This window comes from Diabrotica undecimpunctata, chromosome 4, assembly GCF_040954645.1.
Source record: "Diabrotica undecimpunctata isolate CICGRU chromosome 4, icDiaUnde3, whole genome shotgun sequence".
Taxonomy (NCBI): domain Eukaryota; kingdom Metazoa; phylum Arthropoda; class Insecta; order Coleoptera; family Chrysomelidae; genus Diabrotica; species Diabrotica undecimpunctata.
The window spans coordinates 73,443,451-73,470,325 of NC_092806.1; the positions used below are offsets into that span (position 1 = coordinate 73,443,451).

At 34.6% G+C, this 26,875-nt stretch overlaps 2 protein-coding genes across 4 annotated transcripts; both read left to right on the forward strand.

Annotated features, from left to right (window-relative positions):
• The first annotated feature begins 8,455 nt into the window (after positions 1-8,455).
• LOC140439671 (actin, cytoplasmic A3a) lies at positions 8,456-11,402 on the forward strand. Of its 2 annotated transcripts, none has more exons than XM_072529738.1 (2): positions 8,456-8,597; positions 10,042-11,402. In XM_072529738.1, exon 2 carries the CDS (start codon positions 10,057-10,059, stop codon positions 11,185-11,187), a length of 1,131 nt encoding a protein of 376 aa, XP_072385839.1. In that variant the 5' UTR covers positions 8,456-8,597; positions 10,042-10,056; the 3' UTR covers positions 11,188-11,402. The 2 variants fall into 2 exon arrangements, with proteins under 2 accessions (XP_072385839.1, XP_072385840.1); XM_072529739.1 differs by lacking the exon at positions 8,456-8,597 and adding an exon at positions 9,437-9,576.
• Positions 8,457-20,065, forward strand: LOC140439670 (actin-5C). Of its 2 annotated transcripts, none has more exons than XM_072529736.1 (2): positions 8,457-8,597; positions 18,697-20,065. In XM_072529736.1, exon 2 carries the CDS (start codon positions 18,712-18,714, stop codon positions 19,840-19,842), a length of 1,131 nt encoding a protein of 376 aa, XP_072385837.1. In that variant the 5' UTR covers positions 8,457-8,597; positions 18,697-18,711; the 3' UTR covers positions 19,843-20,065. The 2 variants fall into 2 exon arrangements, with proteins under 2 accessions (XP_072385837.1, XP_072385836.1); XM_072529735.1 differs by lacking the exon at positions 8,457-8,597 and adding an exon at positions 17,360-17,519.
• Positions 20,066-26,875: the final 6,810 nt, after the last annotated feature.

The window sequence follows — 26,875 nt, forward strand, 5'->3', positions numbered from 1 at the left end:
TTTGAACAGTCATGTATAGCGGCCGTTGCAATTTTCTACCATAAAAACTGTATCATGTATTTCCAAATCGAGTATAGTAATGCAAATACTATTGCTGTAAAAATGTTAACAGTAAATAATAAAATTTTAATAAATAAACACATGAAAACTAAGTACTTATTTTATTTTAGGATATTATATGTGATAAGTTGTTTACACCAACCTTTCAATACAAGGTCACTAGAGGAGTAACACATGAATTATTAAAATTCGTTATTTGTGATTTAAAGATAAGTATTAATTGAATGTAACCCTTGTCGTATTTAAAAAAAATATATGTCTTCCGCCAATATTGGCAATTGTTTATAAAAAATGCAAATAACAGATGCATGTTACTGGTTCGTTTAATAGCAAAATTTAAAGAATTCAGTTAACTTTATTAATTCAAATCTCACACACATCATCACCGTTGGTGCTACAGCCCTAGTTAAGCCTTGACCTTACTAAGCATATATTTCTCCATTCGGTCCTATTCTTTGCAGCTTGGTACTAGTTTTTCACACCGATTTTCCTGGCATCCTTATCTACATCATCCGCCCATCTCAACGTTGGTCTATCTCGTCGTCTAGTTTCTCAGATTTCGTTAATATAGTAAGTCTTGCAGGGTCTCTCCACCCGCGGACCAACAGGTAGGGCAGACGATACTCTTAAGCTGTAGTGAAAGCAAACCGTCTAGGAGAAGGAAAGCTCCAAAATCAAACCTTGGTCCTCCAAGTTGGGGGTTGGGGCATCGGGTTAACCACTCGTTACTCGTCAAAAATGGTAAAGGTTAAAAACTCCAAAATCCAGCCTCGGAACCGGACTGATATACGACGACGAAAAATGCTATGGAACAGGAAAATGATTTTTGCGACATGGAACGTCCAAGGGATCTCAAAGAAAGACTCCAGAAATCTTAGAAGAACTACACAAAATGAAGATAGACATAGCTATTATTACGGAAACCAAACGGAAAGGTCAAGGGTCGGAAAACCTAGGTAAGTACGATCATTTCTACACCGGAGTCACAAAAGAACGTAGAGCTCAACAAGGAGTCTCCATTATGATACACCGTCGCTTTAGAAAATACATTACATCATGGGAAGGCATCAACGAAAGAATGATAAAAATGAATATATGTATAAAAGAATACAGACTGACCATTCTGGGCATATATGCAATCAATGACGATGCTATTGTAAATGTGAAAGATAACTTTTTTGAACAACTGAATGAAGAAATCACAAAGGTGGGTAACACAAGAGAAATAATATTCTTGGGAAACCTTAACAGCAGAGTCGGAAAAAAGAACAACGATAAAGTAGTAGGTAGATATGGAGAAGATAATACGAACAATAACGGAGAAAGGTTAATAGATATATGTGATCAGAATGGACTCAGAATCATGAATGGATATTTCCAACATAGAAACATTCATAAATATACGTGGACTCAGGAAACCCGAAACTTAAAATCATTTATAGACTATGTCATCCTCAAACAAAAAAGTCGACTGAAAACAAAAGACGTAAGAGCATGTAGAGGACCCACTTGCGGCAGTGACCACTACCTCCTACGTTCAGATATTTCATTTCCACATAAAAGAGAACAGAAAACGCCGCAAGATAACCATACAAAGGAGCAAGTACAAGAAGTACGATACAATTTGAATAGTTTACACCAAGAAAGTGTTAGAAAACTATATAAACGTAGACTAGAACAAAAACTAATTGAAACGGAAGATAATACCAGGAATGTTAATCAGTTATACAAAACCATCAAAGAATGTATACACGCCGCTGCCCTAGAAGCACCCAAGGGCGATATGAAAAGATCGGACAACAAAAACCATATTGGTGGGATCAAGATATTTCGCAGGAAATAACACAGAAAAGAAAATTGTATCAAAAATATCTGAACACAAGAAATGTGGAAGACAGAATCGAATACAAAAGAATGCAAGCGATGGTCAAAAGAAAAATATGCCAAAAGAAATAGAATCCAGGGAAAAAAAGTGCACCATGATAAATACATACATTGGTGGAAGCCAAAGTTCAGAAAGCTGGAAACTGTTAAAAAATTTAAGAAACAACAGAAAAAGAGATATTATCCAGTCCATATCACCGCAAACTTGGGAAGAATACTTTAAAGATTTACTAACAGAGACAAGAGAGCCCTTCAAACAGATAGAGAACTATGGTTTACAAGGCGTCAGGCTGATAGGATCACCAATCAGAATAAATGAGAGAGAAGTCGAAACCGTAAGCAGACATCTAAAGAATGGCAAATCACCTGGCCCAGGAAATGTAGCTTCGGAACTCATTAAACATGGACCCAAAATACTAATTCAACGACTACGACAACTTTTCCAGAAATGCATAAATAAACATGAAATACCTGAGGAATGGAAAGAATCGCATATGAGCACCATCCATAAAAAGGGAGATAAATCTAAACCTGAAAACTATAGAGGAATTGCAGTTACTAGTAGTATTAGCAGAATATATGCTAAAATAATAAAAAATCGAATAGAAGAAGAATACCAAGATATGGAAGCCGAAGAACAGGCTGGTTTTCATGCAGGTCGATCTACAATAGATCGTATTCTCTATTACTCAGATAATTGAAATGAAAGTTGCTCGTGGCCAAGAAGTCCATCTGACGTTCGTAGACCTTAGGAAAGCATATGATAGTATCCCGCTTGATAAATTATGGGAGGCACTGGGGAAAACAAATATAAATATAGAATTGATTGAAGCAGTAAAAACGTTGTACTACCAACAAACAACAAGAATTAAAACAGGAAATCTGATAACACCGGGATTCAAAGTGACTAAAGGACTAAGACAAGGATGCTGTATATCCCCAACATTATTCAAAATATACCTCGAAGCAGCACTCAACAAATGGAAGAAAAAATGTACGAATATGGACATACCACTAATAGACTTAACTTTGTACACTCTGTGCTTTGCGGATGACCAGGTCATCATCGCACAGGACTCTGAAGACCTTAGTTACATGATGCGAAAACTATTAGAAGAGTTTACAGAGTGGGGTTTGGAAGTGAATATGGAAAAAACTGAGTACATGAGTATCGGAGGAGATCAACATAACCTTCTCGTAGAGGAAAATCAAGAAGATCAAACTATGTGATGACTACAAATACCTAGGAGTAAAGATCACTCAGGACGGAAAATTAGATGCAGCCATTAAGGAACGAAATACACAGGGAAGGAAAGGCATAGCCTTACTGAACAGCGTACTGTGGGATAAAAACATCTCTAAAGAAAATAAAAGAAGAAGATACAACACCATAATAAAAAGTATCACAACATATGGATGCGAAGTGTGGCCCCTAAAAGACAGAACAGAAAAAATGCTTAGAGCAACAGAAATGGACTTCGGGCGCCGCTCGGCGGGAATCTCCAGACGCGACAGAATAACAAACGAGAGAGTCCGAGAAATCATGAGGGTTACACATAATATTGTTGATGACATCAAAACGATACAACTCAGATGGTACGGACACGTAAGGAGAATGCCGGAGAATAGAATACCAAGACAAATTCTTGAATGGCAACCAAGAGGTAGGCGGAGACCAGGAAGGCCTAGAAGAAGTTGGAGAGAAGGAGTTGATAAAGAAATCAGAGAAAGAGAACTGGAGGACGATCTATGGAACGATAGAATGAGATGGAGATTGGAAATCGAAAGACGTCGAAGAACGTTGTAAACCGACATTATATATATATATATATATATATATATATATATATATATATATATATATATATATATATATATATATATATATATATATATATATATATATAATATATCTTGCAGGGTAGCTTTTATTAGCTCTAACCAGATGTTGTGCCTCTGTGGGCGTCTAATTTTTTTTTTGCAGTAACTAACTTAATCTTTGGCTTCGGCTACGGTTGTATTTTTTTATAGTCCGAAATTATATTGACAACCCTTATCATTTTTATTGGACCTAAAATTTTTCCGAGTATTTCTCTCTCGAATAAAAATAGTCTGTTTTCATTTGTATTAGAATGCACCTATGTCACAGATAACTTCTGTTTTCAAGGTTTATTCTTCGGTTTATCTCTTCCTTTATTAATTCCGTGAGTTTGGTTGTTGCCATGGATGCTTCCCAGGTGTTGCACCGCTTTAAAATTATAGTTAGCAATGGCATAGTTTTATCTCATGTTTCTAATTTTATGGTCTATCCCTGATGCCATGAGCTTTATTTTGTTTTCGATGATTACTCGGATCATATTATTTGCTGCATTTGAGAATACAGCGAACATCTCTTTGAAGTTACGGGAATTGTGTGCGACAAGGTAAAGTCCTTAAATATCCTTGTGTGTGTGTGTGTGTGTGTGTGTGTGTGTGTGTGTGTGTGTGTGTGTGTGTGTGTGTGTGTGTGTGTGTGTGTGTGTGTGTGTGTGTGTGTGTGTGTGTGTGTGTGTGTGTGTGTGTGTGTGTGTGTGTGTGTGTGTGTGTGTGTGTGTGTGTGTGTGTGTGTGTGTGTGTGTGTGTGTGTGTGTGTGTGTGTGTGTGTGTGTGTGTGTGTGTGTGTGTGTGTGTGTGTGTGTGTGTGTGTGTGTGTGTGTGTGTGTGTGTGTGTGTGTGTGTGTGTGTGTGTGTGTGTGTGTGTGTGTGTGTGTGTGTGTGTGTGTGTGTGTGTGTGTGTGTGTGTGTGTGTGTGTGTGTGTGTGTGTGTGTGTGTGTGTGTGTGTGTGTGTGTGTGTGTGTGTGTGTGTGTGTGTGTGTGTGTGTGTGTGTGTGTGTGTGTGTGTGTGTGTGTGTGTGTGTGTGTGTGTGTGTGTGTGTGTGTGTGTGTGTGTGTGTGTGTGTGTGTGTGTGTGTGTGTGTGTGTGTGTGTGTGTGTGTGTGTGTGTGTGTGTGTGTGTGTGTGTGTGTGTGTGTGTGTGTGTGTGTGTGTGTGTGTGTGTGTGTGTGTGTGTGTGTGTGTGTGTGTGTGTGTGTGTGTGTGTGTGTGTGTGTGTGTGTGTGTGTGTGTGTGTGTGTGTGTGTGTGTGTGTGTGTGTGTGTGTGTGTGTGTGTGTGTGTGTGTGTGTGTGTGTGTGTGTGTGTGTGTGTGTGTGTGTGTGTGTGTGTGTGTGTGTGTGTGTGTGTGTGTGTGTGTGTGTGTGTGTGTGTGTGTGTGTGTGTGTGTGTGTGTGTGTGTGTGTGTGTGTGTGTGTGTGTGTGTGTGTGTGTGTGTGTGTGTGTGTGTGTGTGTGTGTGTGTGTGTGTGTGTGTGTGTGTGTGTGTGTGTGTGTGTGTGTGTGTGTGTGTGTGTGTGTGTGTGTGTGTGTGTGTGTGTGTGTGTGTGTGTGTGTGTGTGTGTGTGTGTGTGTGTGTGTGTGTGTGTGTGTGTGTGTGTGTGTGTGTGTGTGTGTGTGTGTGTGTGTGTGTGTGTGTGTGTGTGTGTGTGTGTGTGTGTGTGTGTGTGTGTGTGTGTGTGTGTGTGTGTGTGTGTGTGTGTGTGTGTGTGTGTGTGTGTGTGTGTGTGTGTGTGTGTGTGTGTGTGTGTGTGTGTGTGTGTGTGTGTGTGTGTGTGTGTGTGTGTGTGTGTGTGTGTGTGTGTGTGTGTGTGTGTGTGTGTGTGTGTGTGTGTGTGTGTGTGTGTGTGTGTGTGTGTGTGTGTGTGTGTGTGTGTGTGTGTGTGTGTGTGTGTGTGTGTGTGTGTGTGTGTGTGTGTGTGTGTGTGTGTGTGTGTGTGTGTGTGTGTGTGTGTGTGTGTGTGTGTGTGTGTGTGTGTGTGTGTGTGTGTGTGTGTGTGTGTGTGTGTGTGTGTGTGTGTGTGTGTGTGTGTGTGTGTGTGTGTGTGTGTGTGTGTGTGTGTGTGTGTGTGTGTGTGTGTGTGTGTGTGTGTGTGTGTGTGTGTGTGTGTGTGTGTGTGTGTGTGTGTGTGTGTGTGTGTGTGTGTGTGTGTGTGTGTGTGTGTGTGTGTGTGTGTGTGTGTGTGTGTGTGTGTGTGTGTGTGTGTGTGTGTGTGTGTGTGTGTGTGTGTGTGTGTGTGTGTGTGTGTGTGTGTGTGTGTGTGTGTGTGTGTGTGTGTGTGTGTGTGTGTGTGTGTGTGTGTGTGTGTGTGTGTGTGTGTGTGTGTGTGTGTGTGTGTGTGTGTGTGTGTGTGTGTGTGTGTGTGTGTGTGTGTGTGTGTGTGTGTGTGTGTGTGTGTGTGTGTGTGTGTGTGTGTGTGTGTGTGTGTGTGTGTGTGTATTTCATAGATATTCCAAATACATAATTATCTTGTTAGTAATTTCAGTCAGAAAAAAAGTTGTAAATATATTTACACATTAACAATCAGACCATGAATCTTTGTTATCACATATTTTTTTTCCGTTTATAGTTTTGATCTTAGCCAGAGGCCGAGAAGAAGATGACAATATACAAAACAATATATAGACCTACAGTGACATATGGAGCAGAAAATTGGATATTAAACAAAAGACATCAGAGCAGAATTCAGGCAGCAGAGATGAAATACTTCAGAAGAACGATAGGAGTTAAAAGAACTGATAGAATCAGAAATGAAGAAATAAGAGAAAGACTCAAAATCAAACCGATACTCGAGTCAATCAAAGAGAAAAAATTGGCATGGTTCGGACATCTAACCAGGATGGACAATAATAGACAAGTAAAAAGAGTGTGGGACGCCAAACAAATAGGGAAGAACACAAGAGGAAGACCCATTAAAGAATGGAACAGTGACATCTCGCAGATAGGTACTGCAGAGTAAGGGTAAGACTTGGCAGGAAGCAACACAGATGGCATCCAATAGGAAGGAATGGAGAAAGTTTGTTAAGAGCTAGGACACCTCAGAAGACTGTCAAATATTGTAATTTAATGAATTGTATTGTAAACGGCCCAACACCGAAAGGTACAAATGGGTCTACTGATTAAGTAAAGTTATAGTTTTGATTTTGCATGTTCTCATATTTCTTACTTAATACCTCATTTTTATTTATATCTTGAATATAAGTCGAAGTCATTAACTTTTCTGTTTAATACACTTTCTTACAACTTGATTGTTGTACAAAATTGTTAGGATATTGCTCATTACAATTTCTGGCCCTGTAATGTCAAAATAAGACTATAAATTACACACAACATTTGGGGTTAATAGTCCCCAAACAATATACTTGAAGAATACAGTCAGTAATCTTCAAGTTTCTGAAAAAGTCAAAGGAAAAAATTTGCTTTAAAAGAATAGAGCTAGACGAATTAAGTATAATCAACGAAAATTCTTTAGGACAATTAATAGATCTTACAGGTCGCACTGTAACTTTTCTATAAACATAAATGTACAAAGTTAATACAAAAATATTTTTGTACAATTTTTTTCCCTTGATCGCTTCTGATATTTTTTTTTTGTGAAAATATGTATAAACCGTTTGATAAATTCCTCTGACACCTTCAAAGTTATAAAAGAAAATAAATCAAAGTCCCAGTCTCTTGCAATTAATAAGAAAGGGTCTATATTGAATTATATTAGTTGATTGATACATAAGACCTACGTTCAATAGGGAAACGGTATAAAACTGTGGAGCTCGAGAATACACACTTTCATTTTATATTATTCTATCTTTAATTTGAAATATCTTTTGTTTTATACGTAAATTAGTAATTTTGAATAATAAATACGTAACAGCTGTTCTATAAAAACAGCTAAAATAATTAATTGATTCACGTAAATATGCAGTATCGTGTGTATTTGGTCTAAGCTTTTATGTAGATAAGATAATCATGAATGACTCATTCTAGGAATAAATTCAGTAAGTTATTTTCAATACAAAATTTGCCATTGAATTAATAAATCATGGTATTCAAAGAATGTTATCTTACATAGAAGGCTAAGGTAATGGGACATAGTTTTCAAGGTCGCCAAACGAGACCAGTGCTCTAGATGAGTTCACAATTCACAATCAATATTATTGCAATTAAGTATTAATGAAACATATTGTTGGAATTGCAAACAAAACTTAACTGATCCATTACCCTATATAAAATTTTTTGTATTTTGTAGTTCAAAGAGAATCAAAACATGCCTTTAAAAATCCAACGGTCACCGGCGGCCGGCCGGCTTCTCAACGATGGGGGTCAAGACGATCCGCACCCCGCGCTACGAATCATGCTTTGGAACCGTCAAGTTAGGTTAGGACAACCGCCGTTAATACGACCAATAGGAACTGTCCATCAGCTTTATGCCCATATATGGTAACGTTTGAGAATAGATTGGTAGGGAGGAAGAGTTCATGTCGCAACAACGTAGGGGAGGCCATCAACCGGTCAACACATCTTTCTCTTGTTTTTAAACAAATCTGGTTTTTTGACGCTTGGAAATTGAAAATTCAACGTCAAAACATTGTAAAAATTCCGTAACAGGCTATAAAAAGTTAGTTACTGAAAAATAAAATTTGAATTTCCTTCCCGCTTTACCCGGTGTTTAGTACTTATAGTGACACTTCTTTGAATCGCAAACCGGCTACTCTTCATTTCATTCCAGTGAGTCGTTACGTGTGCTTGTTCATTGAAGTTCTGTGACGTGTCTTTGGCAAAAGGTAAGATTTTTATTAAATTTAATAATTTAATCGTCTAAAGCAATTCTTTTATAAATTGATAAATCTTTGATTTTATGGTATTTGTTACATATAAATATATAAAACACTTGTTTAAATTACGGGGCTGAATTGAAGTCGGTGTCAGTTTGGGACAATTTTTTTGTGGAAGATGTTTTTGGGATTTTACTTTTAATGACTACTGTGGTTCCTTCCATTATTTTTGTACACATTAATTTTGCATATTAATATTTCTGCAATTAGTTCTCAAGTTTGGTTGTTCTTGTATAATTTTAAGATTTTCTCATTTTTTATAAATTTAACATTTTATACTTTATTCATTTAGTCCTTACCGTTTGCATCAGTTCGAAGTATATTGTCAGCCATTCTGTACTCTGTAGTAATACACGACCACTGCATAATTATTTTCCGAAATAGAAAGGGGCGTAGCACCTGTTAGGATTTTCCGTTGGAGTTTGAAAGCATCATTTCTATTTTTATGCCCTGGCAAGTGGTTGTAGTAAATCACCGTAGCTGTGTAAAATACCGACACTGTTTATAAACTCTTGGAAGTTTTTTTTTCTGTTGTCACGTGTAAAATTATGTCTGGTTATAGACAAGAAAAATTGTTAAATAAAATGATTTCAAAAAAATATATTTACGATCCTGTTGGTGGCTTATGCTTATCGTTTCATGATTTTTGTGAAACGTCGTAAATTTCGATCTTTATTTGAAATTGGGAAGTGTGTCAATTCGAAGATGTTAGGGGAAGGGAAAATCGATGCAATACAATTCCATATATGGCAATGTTGTTCGCTATTGGTTCAACTTTAGCGCAGATACAGCGCTCTCAAGCGGCTCTTGACAAGGAGGGGCAAATAATTATACCTGCAAAAACTTCGACTTAGACCTTAGAAGACATTCAAATATTGTGATATCAGTACTGCTGTGTTTAGTTTTTTGAAATATTTATTTTTTCATAGTAAGTATTCTAAATTTTTTAATTAAAAATAATGCTTAAAACTAAGTTCGTTACAAGAATAGGCAGGATCATTTTTGTGACTGTGTGGGTAATACATATGCGATATTTTTAAAACTTATGGGAGATTTTATTTTGACAGGTAGATATTTAAACACTGGTTTAACCGCTAACCTAAAACCATGAATTGGGAATATTCTCATTCTGTTTGAGCAACCAGACTCGTTTAATATATGTAACAGTTAACCTGCAGTGGTTGTAGAAATACCGGTTCTTGTGGCGAACGAACACTTCTTTCAGTTAAAAATCCTTTCATTCATATCTATTGTTCCTCAATGATTAACTTCCTTGGTATTTATTTACATTCAGCAATTATTTAGTACTTCTGGATTAAACTGTTTATAAAGTAAATGTTAGATAATAGTTAATAAAGTAAAAAGTTACTTAAGCTTTTCTCTTTTGTTCCAGTAATAATCAATCAACATGTGTGAAGAAGAAGTTGCTGCTTTAGTTGTAGACAATGGATCCGGTATGTGCAAAGCTGGTTTTGCTGGGGATGATGCTCCCCGAGCTGTATTCCCTTCAATTGTTGGACGCCCAAGACATCAGGGAGTCATGGTAGGAATGGGACAAAAAGATTCCTATGTAGGTGATGAAGCTCAAAGTAAAAGAGGGATCCTTACCTTAAAATACCCCATCGAACACGGAATAGTTACAAACTGGGATGATATGGAGAAAATTTGGCATCATACATTCTACAATGAACTCCGAGTAGCCCCAGAAGAACACCCCGTTCTGTTGACAGAAGCTCCTCTCAACCCCAAGGCCAACAGGGAAAAGATGACACAAATCATGTTTGAAACTTTCAACACTCCAGCCATGTATGTTGCCATCCAGGCTGTACTCTCCTTGTATGCATCTGGTCGTACTACTGGTATTGTATTGGATTCTGGTGATGGTGTATCCCACACTGTCCCAATCTATGAAGGTTATGCCCTTCCCCATGCAATCCTTCGTTTGGACTTAGCTGGTAGAGACTTGACTGATTACCTCATGAAAATCTTGACTGAACGTGGCTACTCTTTCACCACCACAGCAGAAAGAGAAATTGTTAGAGATATTAAAGAAAAACTCTGCTATGTAGCTTTGGACTTCGAACAAGAAATGGCAACTGCAGCCAGTTCCAGTTCCCTTGAAAAGAGTTATGAACTTCCTGATGGTCAAGTCATCACTATTGGTAATGAAAGATTCCGTTGCCCAGAAGCCCTCTTCCAACCATCCTTCTTGGGTATGGAAGCCAATGGTATACATGAGACAACCTACAATTCCATCATGAAGTGTGATGTTGATATCCGTAAAGACTTATATGCCAACACTGTACTATCTGGAGGTACCACCATGTACCCTGGTATTGCTGACAGAATGCAGAAAGAAATAACCTCTTTGGCTCCTAGCACAATGAAAATTAAAATTATTGCTCCACCAGAAAGGAAATACTCTGTTTGGATTGGTGGTTCAATTTTAGCTTCTCTTTCTACTTTCCAACAAATGTGGATTTCCAAACAGGAATATGATGAATCTGGACCATCCATTGTTCACAGGAAGTGCTTTTAATTTTTATCTATGTTTAAGTATATTCTTTATATCTTGTTTTTTATAATCCCCTGTCTTGGGGCAAGAACTGCCTATGTTATATGAGTGATCTTGTGATTTATTACATGTTCAGCATAAGACTTAATGAGCTTTAATTTTAAGAAGTGTAAGTTGAATACTCTGTTTCATATTTATTTTACCTTTGTAATATAATAAATAAAAAAATATTTGTTTTATTTCATTTTTTTAAATCTATCACTTAATAATTTGTCAGTTTTTAACATATCCTCCAAATAGTTTCTTATTAATAAATCAAAATCTCTTTTATATCATTGCTTACTTCCATTTGGTCCATTTCATATCTAATTACTATTTAAATGGGAATAATCCACAATTAGAGGTTAAAATATGTTTATTGACGTTTCAATTTCCACTTCGGAAATCGTTCTCAAAATACAAACTAATATTTGTATTTCGAGAATGATTTCCGAAGTGGAAATTGAAACGTCAATAAACTTATTTTAACCTTTAATTGTGGCTTATTCCCATTTAAATACTAATTAATTTAAAATGCCACAAGAAAATAGCTTCAGAACAATATTTCATATCTAGTAACTTAGTTCCTATTTTGCTACATTAAAAAATGTTTTTAGTTTGTTACAATATCTCTTGTAGCTACACTGTTACTTTTCCAATGTAGTTTTTCTTGAAGTTCATCTGAATTATATATATTCATTAATTAATTTTAGAGCATCTACTGGATTGACATGATGGTGTGGCTATTTAAAAAAAATGAGTTTTCCATATTCAAATATGTGCTGCTATTACTATATTTACCTGAAATATAATTACTTTTCCAAAATTTTACAACTAAACTGATAATTTTTTTCAAATTGAAATAAAAGGTGATGAGCATAGGTTTATTCAGATCAATGAATGATTTGTCTTAGCTTTGTTACATATATCTCTTGTTACAATAGTTTATCAGTAAAACAAAAATGTAACTCTCCATAATTCATATCTTCCAAAACCATAGTGATTTTATATTCAGGTGTAATTTCTTTAGTTCATTAAATAAATATCCCCTATTGTATGAATTTGCACCAACCTGGGAGTTCTGACTTTAAAACTGACTATTGGTACTGTGCTGTCTATTTTATTAAAATTTCAATGTTTTTATGGTTTCTCTTGTTTAAATACAAATGCCAAAAAAACTATTTATAGGAAGAACTAGGAAATGTTCTAAAGCAATTACAAATATTTGTCATCGTTTCACAAATTTTTATTATAATTCTAATTCCGTCTACTTTGTTCCAACTTTATTTTATTGTCAGGTATTCCTTTCTTTTATTTTCTGTATAAAAGCCCATTTTCTTTGAATAATCCCACTTAGAAAGTTATGATTGATATCTTAAGTATTTGTGTAATTTTAATTTATTGTTTGATAATCTTTAGTAAGGATGAGCCATATCAGTGATATTTTCTTATAATAAATTACAGAAGGGTTTTTCCGAATGAAATCATTTGGAAAATAAACAGTTTTTATAATAATTATAACATTTGTCTGCCTTAAGTTCTGGATTAACATCTTTCCATTCAATATTATTGTTTGTGCAACCATTTACATGTCTTGCTTTACTCTTAAGGTGTTCATCCATTCTGATCTTTTATGCCCTTGTGTTTCCAGTTGGTTATATTCTTCAGATTTCAATTCTACATATCATATCTGGGTCTATCCTTCGGTCTACTTATGAACTGTGTATTTCTTTAAAGTTGTATTCTATTGTTTTATTTTGGAGGTAAATGTGTCTTGCCAACAAACATTTTGTTTTGCTTTCATTAATGTTTATAAGGTCAATGTTCTGAATTGCTCTTTCTATCTGTTGGAATGCTGCTATCACATTAATATGATACTCCTTTGATATTAACATTGTCTGTGCAAATATTAAAATTGTAATTTTTATTATTGTTTTTCTAGTATTGACTGCTGGTGCTCTAATCTAGTTCCTTTCTAACATGGATCATCTTAAGATCTTTTTGATCGGGCATTACTATGAACTGTTTCTTTTATTAATAATAATGAGTTGCATTGGTATATTTAATTCTTTTAATATTTGGATCAAGAATTTTCTATTAGTGTAAAATCATAAGGACTCTGAAAGTCAATGTGTATCTGTATTGTTCACTAGATTCTGTTTTAGGGCTAAAATCTGATATATGATCGATTTTTGCCTGCAGAATCAGCACTAGTATCTTAAAATTGTTTGGCACGTGGTGTCAGTCTCTGGGATAAAATGTTGGGAAATAATTAAAGTAAAATAATTTATAATATATATATATATATATATATATATATATATATATATATATATATATATATATATATATATATATATATATATATATATATATATATAAAGTAAAATAATTTGTATGCTCTGTTGAGCTGTAATTGCCTGATAGTTGTTGATTCCCCTTTTTGTGTATTGTAATTATTATTACTCCAGTATTCCATTCAGTTTTGAGTATGTTTTTCACAAAAAAACTTAGAGATAGTGGAACTAGCTACCAAAATAGGTGTAAAAACCTTTGGATTACATGACAATTAAAGTAAATTATAATGACAGAAGGTCGATTCTATAGGATTGACCTTGTGTCATAGGGTTTTACACCTATTTAGGTAGCTAGTTCCAACTACTTTTAAAATGTTTCACTGATGATGGTCCAACTGGACCGAAAACGTTTCAAAGATTTGTGATCCTTTTGGATAAATTTTAAATATTTGAATAAAATATATCATCATACACCAGAAGTCTTTACTTCTCTTTAAGTTTTTTTAAACTGTGATATACAGCCAACGACTGGGAATTTTCCTTTTGCTTTATGTTAGACAATTTCTACCGTTTTCTTTTTCTCCATTCATTTTTCTTTAATGTCCCATAATGATGTCCTTAGCTCCTTGGCTGTTTATTTCTATTACTAAGTTATTCTTGGTACATGCCCGGGCCTGTAATCAATTATGAATTCTCGGTATGATTGTCTTCATTTAAATATAACTTCATTAAGTCTTCATAAAATATACTTTAAAACCATGTTTAACAAATGTAATAACAATAATTTATGACAATTTTATATTTTAGACAAAATATCTATGTATCGGTAAACCAGACATAGATTTTTTTATAATTGTGCATTTTCTGTGCACATTTCTTGTTTATTCTGATTTGTACATTCTAGGTGGGAGTTTATTTTCACTTAAACGTCCATGGTTATCATCACATTATTTATGTTATTTGCGTATTTTCTAAAATAATTAGTATTATTTCATGTACTGCTTTGTTTCTTAGTTGAGATTCTGATCAATTCATGCTTGCATTTTATTCTATTTGTTTCACTTCTTATATCATTGTTTTAAGCTATAGTAGCTATACAATTGATTATTATTAGTATCATTTCAGGTTGTTTCAATGTCTATTTTTCCTGATTTTTCTTCTGTTGTTATAAGCTGTGGTAGGTCCAATTATTTTGGTTTCTTTCAGTCTATGTCAGCGTCTGTTTAACCATTTCGATCTCTGTGCTTTGGTATAAGTTAAGTGATTTTATTATGGTATCTACTTCTATTGAATGTGCTTAAATCAATTGAATGTTCTGTGGTCAATACTTAAATGGTTTCATTGTTATGCCTTTGTTAAATTTATGTTCTAAAAAGTACACAAACTGATAGAAAAGATGAAAAAGAGAGTTTGTGTTTTGAAACTATTTTACGGTGATAGAAAAGCTTTCATTTAAATCAAATCAGTAAGTTAAGCTTGCCAAAAATACTTGTTACACTCAATATTATATCATTATTGGTTTTTAATCGTAATAAAAACTATTCACCCTTAAAGTACTGCAAAAAATACATCCTCCATTATGAGGGAAGAAAGTATAATATATCCTTGTGTATTTTATGTACACAATAATTATGAAATATGCATAAAAAACCTAAAACTTGAAGTAATTACGTTTTGTATTTTGAGAACGATTTCCGAAGTGGAAATTGAAACGTCAATAAACGTACTTTAAGCTTTAATTGTGGCTTATTCCCATTTAAATAGTAATTACTTTAAAATGCCACAAGAAAATAGCTTCAGAACAATATCCTAAAACTTGTGTCTATACATATTATGAGTTTAGGCCTCTCCCACTCGTCCCGATTTATCCCAGTCTTCCAATTCCACACTGCACCTGTAGTTTTCCAAATGTCATCATCCCATCTCATTTGCTCTAACAGCTGGATATTTTTGCAGTACATATATGATATTCAGTGTTCAAGCTCTTTGATCCATTTTCATATCTTTCGTTATTTCCAGCCCATCTCCATTTTAGTTTTTAGAGTATGTTCTACGGCGTCTACCGTTTTTGTTTTACTTTTTCTCCATTCATTTTCTATCCCATGATAACCTCGGCGTTTGTCTTTATGTGGCTATTTATTTATTCTTACTAATTTCGTTATTCTTTTAAGTTCTTTTTGGTATATGTCCATGCCTGAGCCCTGTATGGTACAAAACAATTATTAATACTGAGTATCATTGTTTTTATTTAAAAGTATAGTTGCCAACAAATTACTGCAGAAAACCTTATCTTAAGCTTATTAAAAAGTCATTTGTATTTGAGTGGTGTTGGTAGGTTTCAAAAGGTATCTACCATAAACAAATAGACCAAAACATAGGACTATTTATTTATGGTTATATCTGCTACCTGCTTTTGTTGGTAATCCCATCAAATACAAACGATTTCCTAATGTCATACAGGTAATAAATTCTACAATAATTTGGTGGCAACTATATTATATATTAATTTAAGTCGCACTAATGAACTTACTGATTTAATTTTTGGGTTCTTGTTCTTAAACTTACTTGCTAAAAGGTAGGCAAATTTATTAGAAAAGCTTTTATAGTAAGTTAGGCGTGTCAAAAATTATTTGTTATGCTCTCTTAATATAGTAAAAATTATGGGTTTTTATTTTAGTATAAACTAGTCACCCTTAATGCAATTACTATTTTTATTGGGAATAAGCCAATGTCTATCAATTAATATATAATATCATAATATAATCAATCAATACCAATGGCTTATTCCCAATAAAAATAGTAATTGCATTAAGATGCCACAAGAAAATAGCTTCAGAACAATATAATTCACCCTTAAGTACTGCAAAAAGCCCTCCATGATGAGGAAAGGAAGGATAATATATTATTGTGCATTTTATACACACACTAATTATGAAATATGAATAATAACTTATGAATATATCTATACATATTATGAATTTAGGGCTCTCCCACTCGTCCCCATTTATTCCCGTCTTCATATTCATCACTGGACCTGCAGTTTGCTAAATGTTACTGCCATGCCCCATCTCATTTATTTTTCATCTCCATTTTAGTTTTAAAGTATGTTGTATGTTGGACGTCGCGGCGACTTTCGTTTTTGTTTTTTACTTTTTGTTTTTTATTAATTATGTTTTAAGTTCTTGATACGTGTCCATGTCTAGTGTCTAGGCCCTGTATGTTGGTAATCAATTATGAATACTGAGTATCATTGTTTTTATTTAAAAGTAAGTTCATTTAAGTCTAACATAAAATATACACATATTAAACCTTTATGTTTATTGTAAATACATATAATAATTCACGACTATTTTTTTTTAATTAAGAAAAACTGTAAACTAAATATATGATTTTTTGTAACTATGCGTTTGCTATACACATTTCTTGATTATTCCGAATTTGCTCATTTCTAGATGGGACTTACTTTCCAACAACTGATTAAACTAGGCTCCTGTTTCTTTTAATCGAATCCTCTTCTCTTGCTCCATCCATTTAAACGTCCATGGTGATCCAGCACATTAATTTTTTATTTTGAAATCATAATTTTTTTCAAATTTACTTAAATAATTACCAAAACGTGAAACACATTTTTTTGCTTGCAATGTATAAGTTCAGAATAGCATTTTAGTTAGTACCTATTTCTAACACTTTCTCCGGTATACTTTCTATAACCTATCTCAACAAAATGTAAACAAATCTTACGGCCCATCCCTTAGCAAAGTTTTATTGCGCACCGTTCAGTGGCGCTACTATCTCCTATCACAGAAGCGAATACAAATCCATATATGGTAATGTTGTTCGCCATTGGTTCAACCGTGATCTCGAGCGGTTTTTAACGGGAGGGGAATTATAATCATATATATGGTTGAATTCTTGAAGGTTAGACTTCATTCCAGTCTTGTGATATTTAGTGCTTAGTACAGCAGTTTCAGTGCTGTCCTTTAGAATAACTTATTTTTTAACATTTATATAGAAATCAAAGTAAGTGTTCGAATTTGTATAAAAATCGTATGTGAAACAATTTGGTTTTGAAAAAGTTCGTTACGAAAATAGGTGTGGTCGTGATAACGTGCTTTTCTTCTTGGATTTTAAGTGAGAAGTGGTTCTTATTTAGTCGAAAAAATAGATTTGATTTAATAGTGCAAGTGATTTTTTTCCGTAAATTAGGTGTATTAAATATTTATCTTTACTTTTATTAATTAATAAATACGGGCGGGGTCGTTACTCATTCTCACATGAGTTTTTAAAATTCCATTCCGCTGAGATGCGGTATAGATCGGTCAATAGCTTGCCTAGTCGAAAGCACCGGTTTCTTATAACGGTTTTCTTAAATATTACATATTTTTGTCTAGTATAAATTTATTTTAATAGATAATTTCGTTGCTGTCAGTAAACATTTATATATATTTTTTTCAGTAGATACAACCTCTTAAAATTCAATATTTATGTTACGTGGCGCTCTCATTAATCATTATCAGGACTTAGAAAATATCTTTTTGACTCCCTAGTCGAAGTCACTTCTACTAACGAAAATTTTAATTAAACGTGTTATCAAAATCGTGAAATCAAATTAATTTCAATAAAATGTAAATTACTTTTTTCCTCTAATTTTTTTAATTACATAATTTTAGACTTAACAAAACGCACCATTTTTTATTTAAATATAATACACTCCCTGTGTATGTTTTTTTTTAATATGAGTGAAGTATAAAATACCTGTTTTAAGAGTTCTGAAGCTATTTTTTTATTACATTTTTAATGGGGAATAAGCCACAATTTAAGTTTAAAATAAGTTTATTGACGTTTCAATGTCCACTTCGGAAATCGTTCTCAAAATAAAAAAAAGCATTAAACTTATTTTAAACTTAAATTGTGGCTTATTCCCAATTAAAATGGTAAATGTTTGAAGAGAGTTATTCTTTATTTTTTTTTTGAGTATTTCATTCTTGCCTTCACATTTACTGAGGATTAAAAAATGCAGACAATATCAATTTCGAAAATGAACACTTATATTTATTTTATCACTATTTCTCCCTTCGAGAGTTAGATTAGCCAGAAAAGCTGGTATTAAGTAAATATGCATGTTTTCTTTGTAACTTTTTAAGTTCAAACCTATGTTATTCTATGAGATATTAATTTGTTTTCTTCTTTGTTTCAGTACTAACCAATCAACATGTGTGAAGAAGAAGTTGCCGCTTTAGTCGTAGACAATGGATCCGGTATGTGCAAAGCTGGTTTTGCTGGGGATGACGCACCCCGTGCTGTATTCCCTTCAATTGTTGGACGCCCAAGACATCAGGGTGTCATGGTAGGAATGGGACAAAAAGATTCCTATGTAGGTGATGAAGCACAAAGTAAAAGAGGTATCCTTACCCTAAAATACCCCATCGAGCACGGAATAGTTACAAACTGGGATGATATGGAGAAAATTTGGCATCATACATTCTACAATGAACTCCGAGTAGCCCCAGAAGAACACCCCGTTCTGTTGACAGAAGCTCCTCTCAACCCCAAGGCCAACAGGGAAAAGATGACACAAATCATGTTTGAAACTTTCAACACCCCAGCCATGTATGTTGCCATCCAGGCTGTACTCTCCTTGTATGCATCTGGTCGTACTACTGGTATTGTATTGGATTCTGGTGATGGTGTATCCCACACTGTCCCAATCTATGAAGGTTATGCCCTTCCCCATGCAATCCTTCGTTTGGACTTAGCTGGTAGAGACTTGACTGATTACCTCATGAAAATCTTGACTGAACGTGGCTACTCTTTCACCACCACAGCAGAAAGAGAAATTGTTAGAGATATTAAAGAAAAACTCTGCTATGTAGCTTTGGACTTCGAACAAGAAATGGCGACTGCTGCCAGTTCCAGTTCCCTAGAAAAGAGTTACGAACTTCCTGATGGACAAGTCATCACCATTGGTAATGAAAGATTCCGTTGCCCAGAAGCCCTCTTCCAACCATCCTTCTTGGGTATGGAAGCAGCTGGTATTCATGAAACCACCTACAATTCCATTATGAAGTGTGATGTTGATATCCGTAAGGACCTATATGCCAACACTGTACTCTCTGGAGGTACCACCATGTACCCTGGTATTGCTGATAGAATGCAGAAAGAAATCACTGCCTTGGCTCCTAGCACAATGAAGATTAAGATCATTGCTCCACCAGAAAGGAAATACTCTGTATGGATCGGTGGTTCCATTTTGGCCTCTCTATCCACCTTCCAACAAATGTGGATTTCCAAACAAGAATATGATGAATCTGGTCCATCCATCGTCCACAGAAAATGCTTCTAATTTGTTTTTGCCTGCATTTATATTCTTTATTTCTATTTACATAAGCCCGCCCATTTTGAGGGCGCGAACTGCCGTGTTTATAGTATGGGATCGAGACCATAAAATATCCACACTAGGCCAAAGTATTACTATCTTAATTTTTGTAATTTATTACCTGTGCAAAGTAAGACTATTATATTATTAGGCTAATACTATGGGAAAATAAAAAAAATTGTAAAACTCATTACTCTGTTCCTTAATTTATTTTACCTTTGTAATAAAATAAATAAAACAAACTGCTTTATTTTAACAATTTAAGGAATGATTCAAACAATACCTGATAATTAAACCTCCATTGTTCTAAAGCTATTTTCTTGTGGCATCTTAATTCAATTCATTATTTTTGTTCTGAATGAACCATCATTTTACTTTAAAGTAAGTGTTTTTGACGTTTTTATTTCCACTTCGGAAGTTATTCTCAAAATACTATTTTGAGAAGATTTTTAAAGTGGAAATCGAAACATCAAATAAACTTTAGTAAAATTATGGCTTATTCTCAACAAAAATACTAAATTGCATTAAACCAACAATGTATATTTTCTACTTGTAAAATCTGTATCTCTTTGTCAATATGATATTGTCCTAGAATGAAAGTTATTTTAATTGTTTTCAATTATGAGGTCATCTTTTCCATAAACGATTGCAGACTTACAAGTGAATGCTTTAGGCTAACCAATTTTTAAAATTCCAAGAGAATCTTACCATTTTGTGAAATAGAGTTTTCATAAATATTTTCATTTTTATTGTCTTAACAGATAATTGGATTAAATCTCTATTCTTTCTGCTGTATCAAAATAACACAATTTTGTAGTATGGTTTTTTAATATTGATTACTTTCATATAGTGAATCTTAATATAACTGTTCAAATGTTTGCATAAATTACTCAATGTCATTTTTATATTCCCACTTCCTGTCCTTTTGTGTAAATTTTTGATATTTTACTTATTTACAATGTTTCGTTTTTTGCAACTCCAAATGCTTTTGTAATAGCAAAGTTTTATATGCATCTGCCGTACACATTAGTGTTACAACCCATTTTAATTGATGGACTTCTGGCATTTTCAATATTTGATTTTTATTTTTGATATATCTTTCCAATTAATCCCATTGAATAATTATTTATTAGACTAAGTGATTTTATTTATATAGGTACATCTTTTCCATTATCTGTTTTATACATTTTTCCATGTATTTTACGATAGTTTCTAGTTCTATTTTAAATTTTTTGTCTTCTAACATCTCATAATTTCTTGAATTTTAGATATTGTAGATTTCGTAACATTATATTTCATTCTAAGAATTCTGTCTGTCGCTTTAACTCCATCCAGATGCTAGGGTAACCCCTGCCATGAACAAAATTTTTTAATGTGTGTTTTGTGGAGTCTGCTATCTTTTGAATTACTTTTTCTGATTTTATAGTTTTTTTTTAAGAAAAATTGTTGTATTTTTTACCAGTGGGATCCCTCTTTAGTAGTGGTACTTTATGAATTTGACCATGACTCAGAATGGCTTTGTAAGGAGAAAGCACTCAGCTAATAGGAATTAAATAGTTACGCTTGTAAAAATACTCTTCTTTTCCATTCATTCATTTGTCATAAGTGTGTACAAAAACATCAGTCTTTTTCAATTACATTAAAATGCTACATGAAAATAGCTTCAGAACAATGTCTTGTTTTTGATTGTAAATTGTGAGCTTCCAAATAACCAGGCCTATCCTAGGTATCCTAATGTGCCCACTCCTCTCAGAGAGTAAATATTTTTATTAAAGATTACATAAACTCATCACACACGGGTGTCTTAGGAATAAAAAGTAGAACACTTGTAAAAATGCAAATAAAATTTGAAACTAAAAGTTTATTTTTTGGCCAGACAGGTATATAATGAAATGAAAGATATATATGAATGAATGAAAGATATATAGATGAAAAAATACATAAAAAACAAGATAAGTACTAAAAATAAAAATAGACATTCTATAATTAGAAATACAAAAACAGTATTCACTAAGAAAATACAATCCTAATAATAACTTTTCGCGGAAGCAGATTTGTTGGCTCAAACTCAAACAGAATTTGGATTCTATAAGAGATTATGGCCAAATCTGTAAGCTTTTTTGGGTCATAGTATTTCTTATGTACTTTTTAATTTACTGAAAATTCTTTCGCCTGAAGCCACAGAGACACTAAGGTTAAAAAAAGTACATGAGATGAGATTATTTTTGACTATAATTTCTAATATTTTAGTTACCTGTTTTTCATCTGGAAAAATATATTTGAATGAAGTTATTTCATTAAAGAGTTGTGTATCGTCTATATCTTTCTTCCTCTTGTATCTGTCATTCAATCTAAGTCCATGCAGGCTTTTATAAGATCAAGATCCGGAAGTTTTAACTTTGTTTAAGCTTGTGCTTTTTTTAAGAAGGATTGCTCCTTTTTTGTGGAGTTTAGGGTGGAAAAAAAAATCAGTTGTGAGTATGCGATTTTGGTTTTTGGGTAGTAAAGTGCTACGGAGCTGGGGCTCATATGGTGGCGGTATTGTGTGTAAGAATGGAGTGCACTAGGAGAATTTTAAGTTAGCTAACCAAGCCGTAAGGAGAGGTACTTTCGGATTTATCAGCCATACTAGGAACGGCTCTTGATTCAGCGTTTTTGTCATGCAATGCAGTTATGTTCTGCAATATTTGGACTTCGAAATACTCATCAGGAAGTTCGTTTCCAGTGTTGTGTAGAAGCTTTTTTTTTAGACGGAATGGGACTTTTTTTAAGGAGGAAGTTAGTATTTGCCCCCGGCGAGGGCAATGAGTTTTTAAGGTTTGCTTTGCTCTGTTGTTGGACATTTTTGAACCGTCTAGGCTGGCCGTAACTTGCATCCACTGCTCTTGCTTTAGCTTGTTAAATTTCAGACTTATTGACGCCGAGGTCCCGGCTTTTATTATAGGTTTGTGGTAGAATGAATAGCCTGAAAAGTTAGGGGTGCCTTTTAGACGGGTTTCGGTAAGGGAAACGATTTATATATTTTGGGTAAGAGGAGGTGTTTAATTAATGCTCTTTTCCTATCTACACCCCTGCAGTTTACCGTACCTACTACACAGTCAAATGTGACATTTAGTAGTTGGGGATGAAGGTCATATCGACCTTATTGTTTCTAGCTGTGGGCAATACTAAGTGCCCAAACATTGTGTTGGTTAGATCGGATGTGTATCTGCTGATCATCTCTCTTCTGTCGGGGGGATGTTCAGCAGGAAGTTGGTTGTAAATTGTATTAAAAAACTTCACATCTGTTGTGATGCGGGAGGAATCCCCTCTCTCAGCAAGAAGAGGTTTAGCCTTCTGGTGGGTAGCTGGTGTCTCCTGCCTTTTAGGGCATCCAGGCGACCAGGCAGGGTGATAACCCTGACCATTAAAGGAATTTAGAATTCTTCATTTGGGTGAATTTTGGACTTTTATGCTCGCCACTATCGCAACTAGGACAAGTCGTCTGCCTTTTATGACATTCAGATATTTCATGTCCATTTTAGCAGCATTGACTATAATACTTGAGGATGGACGGATCATGCTGGGGGTGTGCTTCAAATGGCCTAATTAATTAAGTTATCTATGGAGATGCCGTTGGTTAGAACGTCTGTGAAGTATTCCTCGGAGTCAAGGAACATTCGGACTAGCCTGGTGGGTTTGTCGAATTTTTTATAGATGATTCGATGGTAGGGTGATTTAAACGGAAATTCCATTTTATTTAGGCTTTCGGCTAGTTCCTCGATAGTTATGAATGGATTGATGTCTGTCACGACTAAGTTGAATGGTGAGGACTTAGATGGGTTGGTTTTTGTGTTTTTTGGTGGAATCTTAGTGAGTTTGTATTGTTGATGGTAAAGTTTGGATTGTCAGTTCTATTTTGCAATATCTTTGCCATATCTTTCACATCGACTGTTTTCGATGTCTCGAGAAGGCCAAGTGGTCTTTTGGAACCATTTTTAGGTTGACCATGATACCCTTTAGGAGCTCCTGGGTATTAACCAGCTGGAATCGCTTAGTTTGAGTATCATAGGGCTGTGGTATATTTAATATTTTATAGTGGAAGCGTTGCGGTCGCTTCTCAGAACTGGCTTGGAGTTTGAGGTAGTTGTAGCCTCAGAGTTTGTGGTTGGTTGAATGTTGGCTCTTGAGGTAGAAGCTACCTCAATTTATGGTGGATTGGTCTTTTTGCGTGGCTGACGGCTTTGATATGTGATGATTTTAGACCTGGAGCTAGTCCTAGGTCTAGAAGAAGTGGCTAGTTTGGATGTAGTATCCGAATCGGAGTCAGAGTTTTCTTCTTTGATTGTGGTAAGAGAAGGGTGGTTCTGTTCATAAGAACTATCAGAATCCTCATCCTGAGAGTTAGGATTGAGGGATGGCAGATTTGAGTTTAAATTTTGGACGATTTTGACAGAAACTTCAGGTTACCTTATAAAGGCTTCCTGAAGGATTGTGGAAAGTCTGGAGAGGAAGTCATCCTCCCCTTTTTTGGTTGGCTGGGTTGGCGTAGAGATTTGGGCACCTCTTGAGACGATGGTTTCTCCGTCCCAGGAGTGGAGGCTATCCGTGGGCGTCTGTCAATATGTTGGAAAAAATTTGTTTGAGAGAACGGATATTTGGTGGCTTATCCTACTAGTCTTTTCCTTCGTAGGATGAGCTTAAGTGCTCGTCAAACACTGAATGAACCTTCACGAGCTAGCTAGGAACGCCACCGAGAGACGTCCAGATGAACGGTATTTGCCGTTCCAAAAGGACCGCTACCCAAGATGACGCTACGTTACTTTGTGCTTGCAAAGCTCCTTTTTTGGTTGGTTGTTTCTAAGTTAGCTTTTCTGGCGTGGTAGTTTTGTTGTGAACTGGATCTGTCTCTTTCTGATTTGTTTTACGGTATATTATTGGATACTTCTTTATTTGAATTGGAACTATTTCTATATGAATTTTCTATTGGAATTTAGGTAGTTTTAGCTGTTCTACATACGTTTGATTTTTGCTCCGGTATGTAGCAGTGACCCTCGTAATCAGATGTTTAAAGCAGAATGCTTTCATAAGGTGTTAGAAATGTTACGAAACTTATACAGAAAGCAGAATATTGAATAGCACTCAGAAAATAAGGTAAATTTTTTATTTACCGAGAGGGTAGCGTGTTCAAGAATTGTCAAAATAGAAAGCAGTCTTCATGAACTGCTGGACGGGATTTGAAACTGGTTCATCATTGCCCTTGTAATCAAATAAACGGATCTTTTTCCTAAGCTTCGAGATGGGAAATTCAGGATCCATACCCAAATCTCTAGCAAGTATTGTGCTAATTCAACAAATATTTTAAAATAAATATCGTTAGATCTTTGGAATTTCAAATAGTTTTTAAGATTATTTAAGACTCAAATGCATTCCGGGATATTTTTTATTAAACACCAAAGCTGTGCTTATACCACTGAAATCTGGTCACAGTTGACCAATTTTATCAATTCTTTTTTGACTTAACAAATACTTATATTTCTTAACCCTATGGTGTCCTCTTATTTTATCTAACAACTATGTACTATAGCTAGCACACAACACAGCACTATGCTCTGCTTTTACACTAGTTAGCACTTTATACTAACTCGAATGATTTTCTCCGTTTTAGTCTTATTTCTAACTATTCTAACCCAGTACTATCGAGGAGCTGGATGGTCTCAATGTTTACATGACTGGAACCGTTGTTTGTTCTTCTTGATAACTTTATATCTTCCATCTCAAGGACCTTGTCTGATGTACCAAGGAGCATCAAAGATATTCCTTAATGCTTTATTCTGGAATCTCTGGATAATCTGGATATTACTTGACATGCCACAGCCCCAGAGTTGGCAACCATACGTCCATACTGGTATCATTATTTGTTTGTATAGCAGTTGTTTGTTATGTATGGACAATGCTGAATTTCTTCCCATCAGCCAATCTGCTGTCTAGTTTGATACCAAAGTATTTTGCGGCAGATGCATATGGTATTTGGGCATTATTTATTTTAATAGATTGCTTTGGATTTTTTTATTCGTAAAATTAATGTGAATTGATTTAGCTTCATTTGGTTTTATTCTCCATTTTTTAGTCCAATTATGGATTTTATTTATTGACAACTGTAATTTTTCTGCTGTTTCTTCGCTAGTAACTCCCACTGCTAGGATAGCAGTATCATCTACAAAGGTGGCTATAGTATCATTTTCTAGTTCAGGCATGTCTAGATAGGACTGGACCTAATTAATACGCTTCCTTGTGGCATCCCTGCTTCTTCTTTGATTTCTTTTAGATTTGTTTACACGTCTTCTTGCTTAATTCTGAATATCTGTCAGATATGTACGACTCCAAAATTTCTGAATATTGTTTAGGCATAAGAGTTTTCAATTTGTAGATTTAAACCTTCATGTCATACTTTGCCAAAAGCCTTAGCTACGTCTAAAAAGATCGTAGAACAGCCTTTCTTTTCTTCTAATGATTTTTCAATTACATATTTTGCTAATTCGGTGTACCTGATCAATCGTAGAATGTTTATTAATGAAGCCAAATTGGTGGTTTAAAACCACTTTTTTATCTTCTATTATTGGTTTCATTCTTTTTGCAGAAGTTTGTCAAACAGCTTCGACATCACTTGTAAAAGTGATATTGACCTATATAAAGAGACTTCATTTGGCGATTTCCCTGGTTTTGGTATCATTATAACCTCAGCTTTTTTCCATAAATTTGGAACATATCTCAATCTAAATGCAGCATTAATTATGTTGGTGAAATTTAATTCAGCTTTGTGAAGCAGGTTTTTTTAGTAATTCTTCAGTGATTAAATTTGTTGGAATGTATTTTCGAAATATGTGGCAAATATCTCTGCATGTTGCTTATTGCTTCTAGCCCAGCTACCGTCTTCAGGTTTAATGGATGACTGGTCTTTTTAGTCTTTTTGTTGCTTTCCATAGAGAGTACTCAGTGGTGCTATCATCCGTTAACTCTC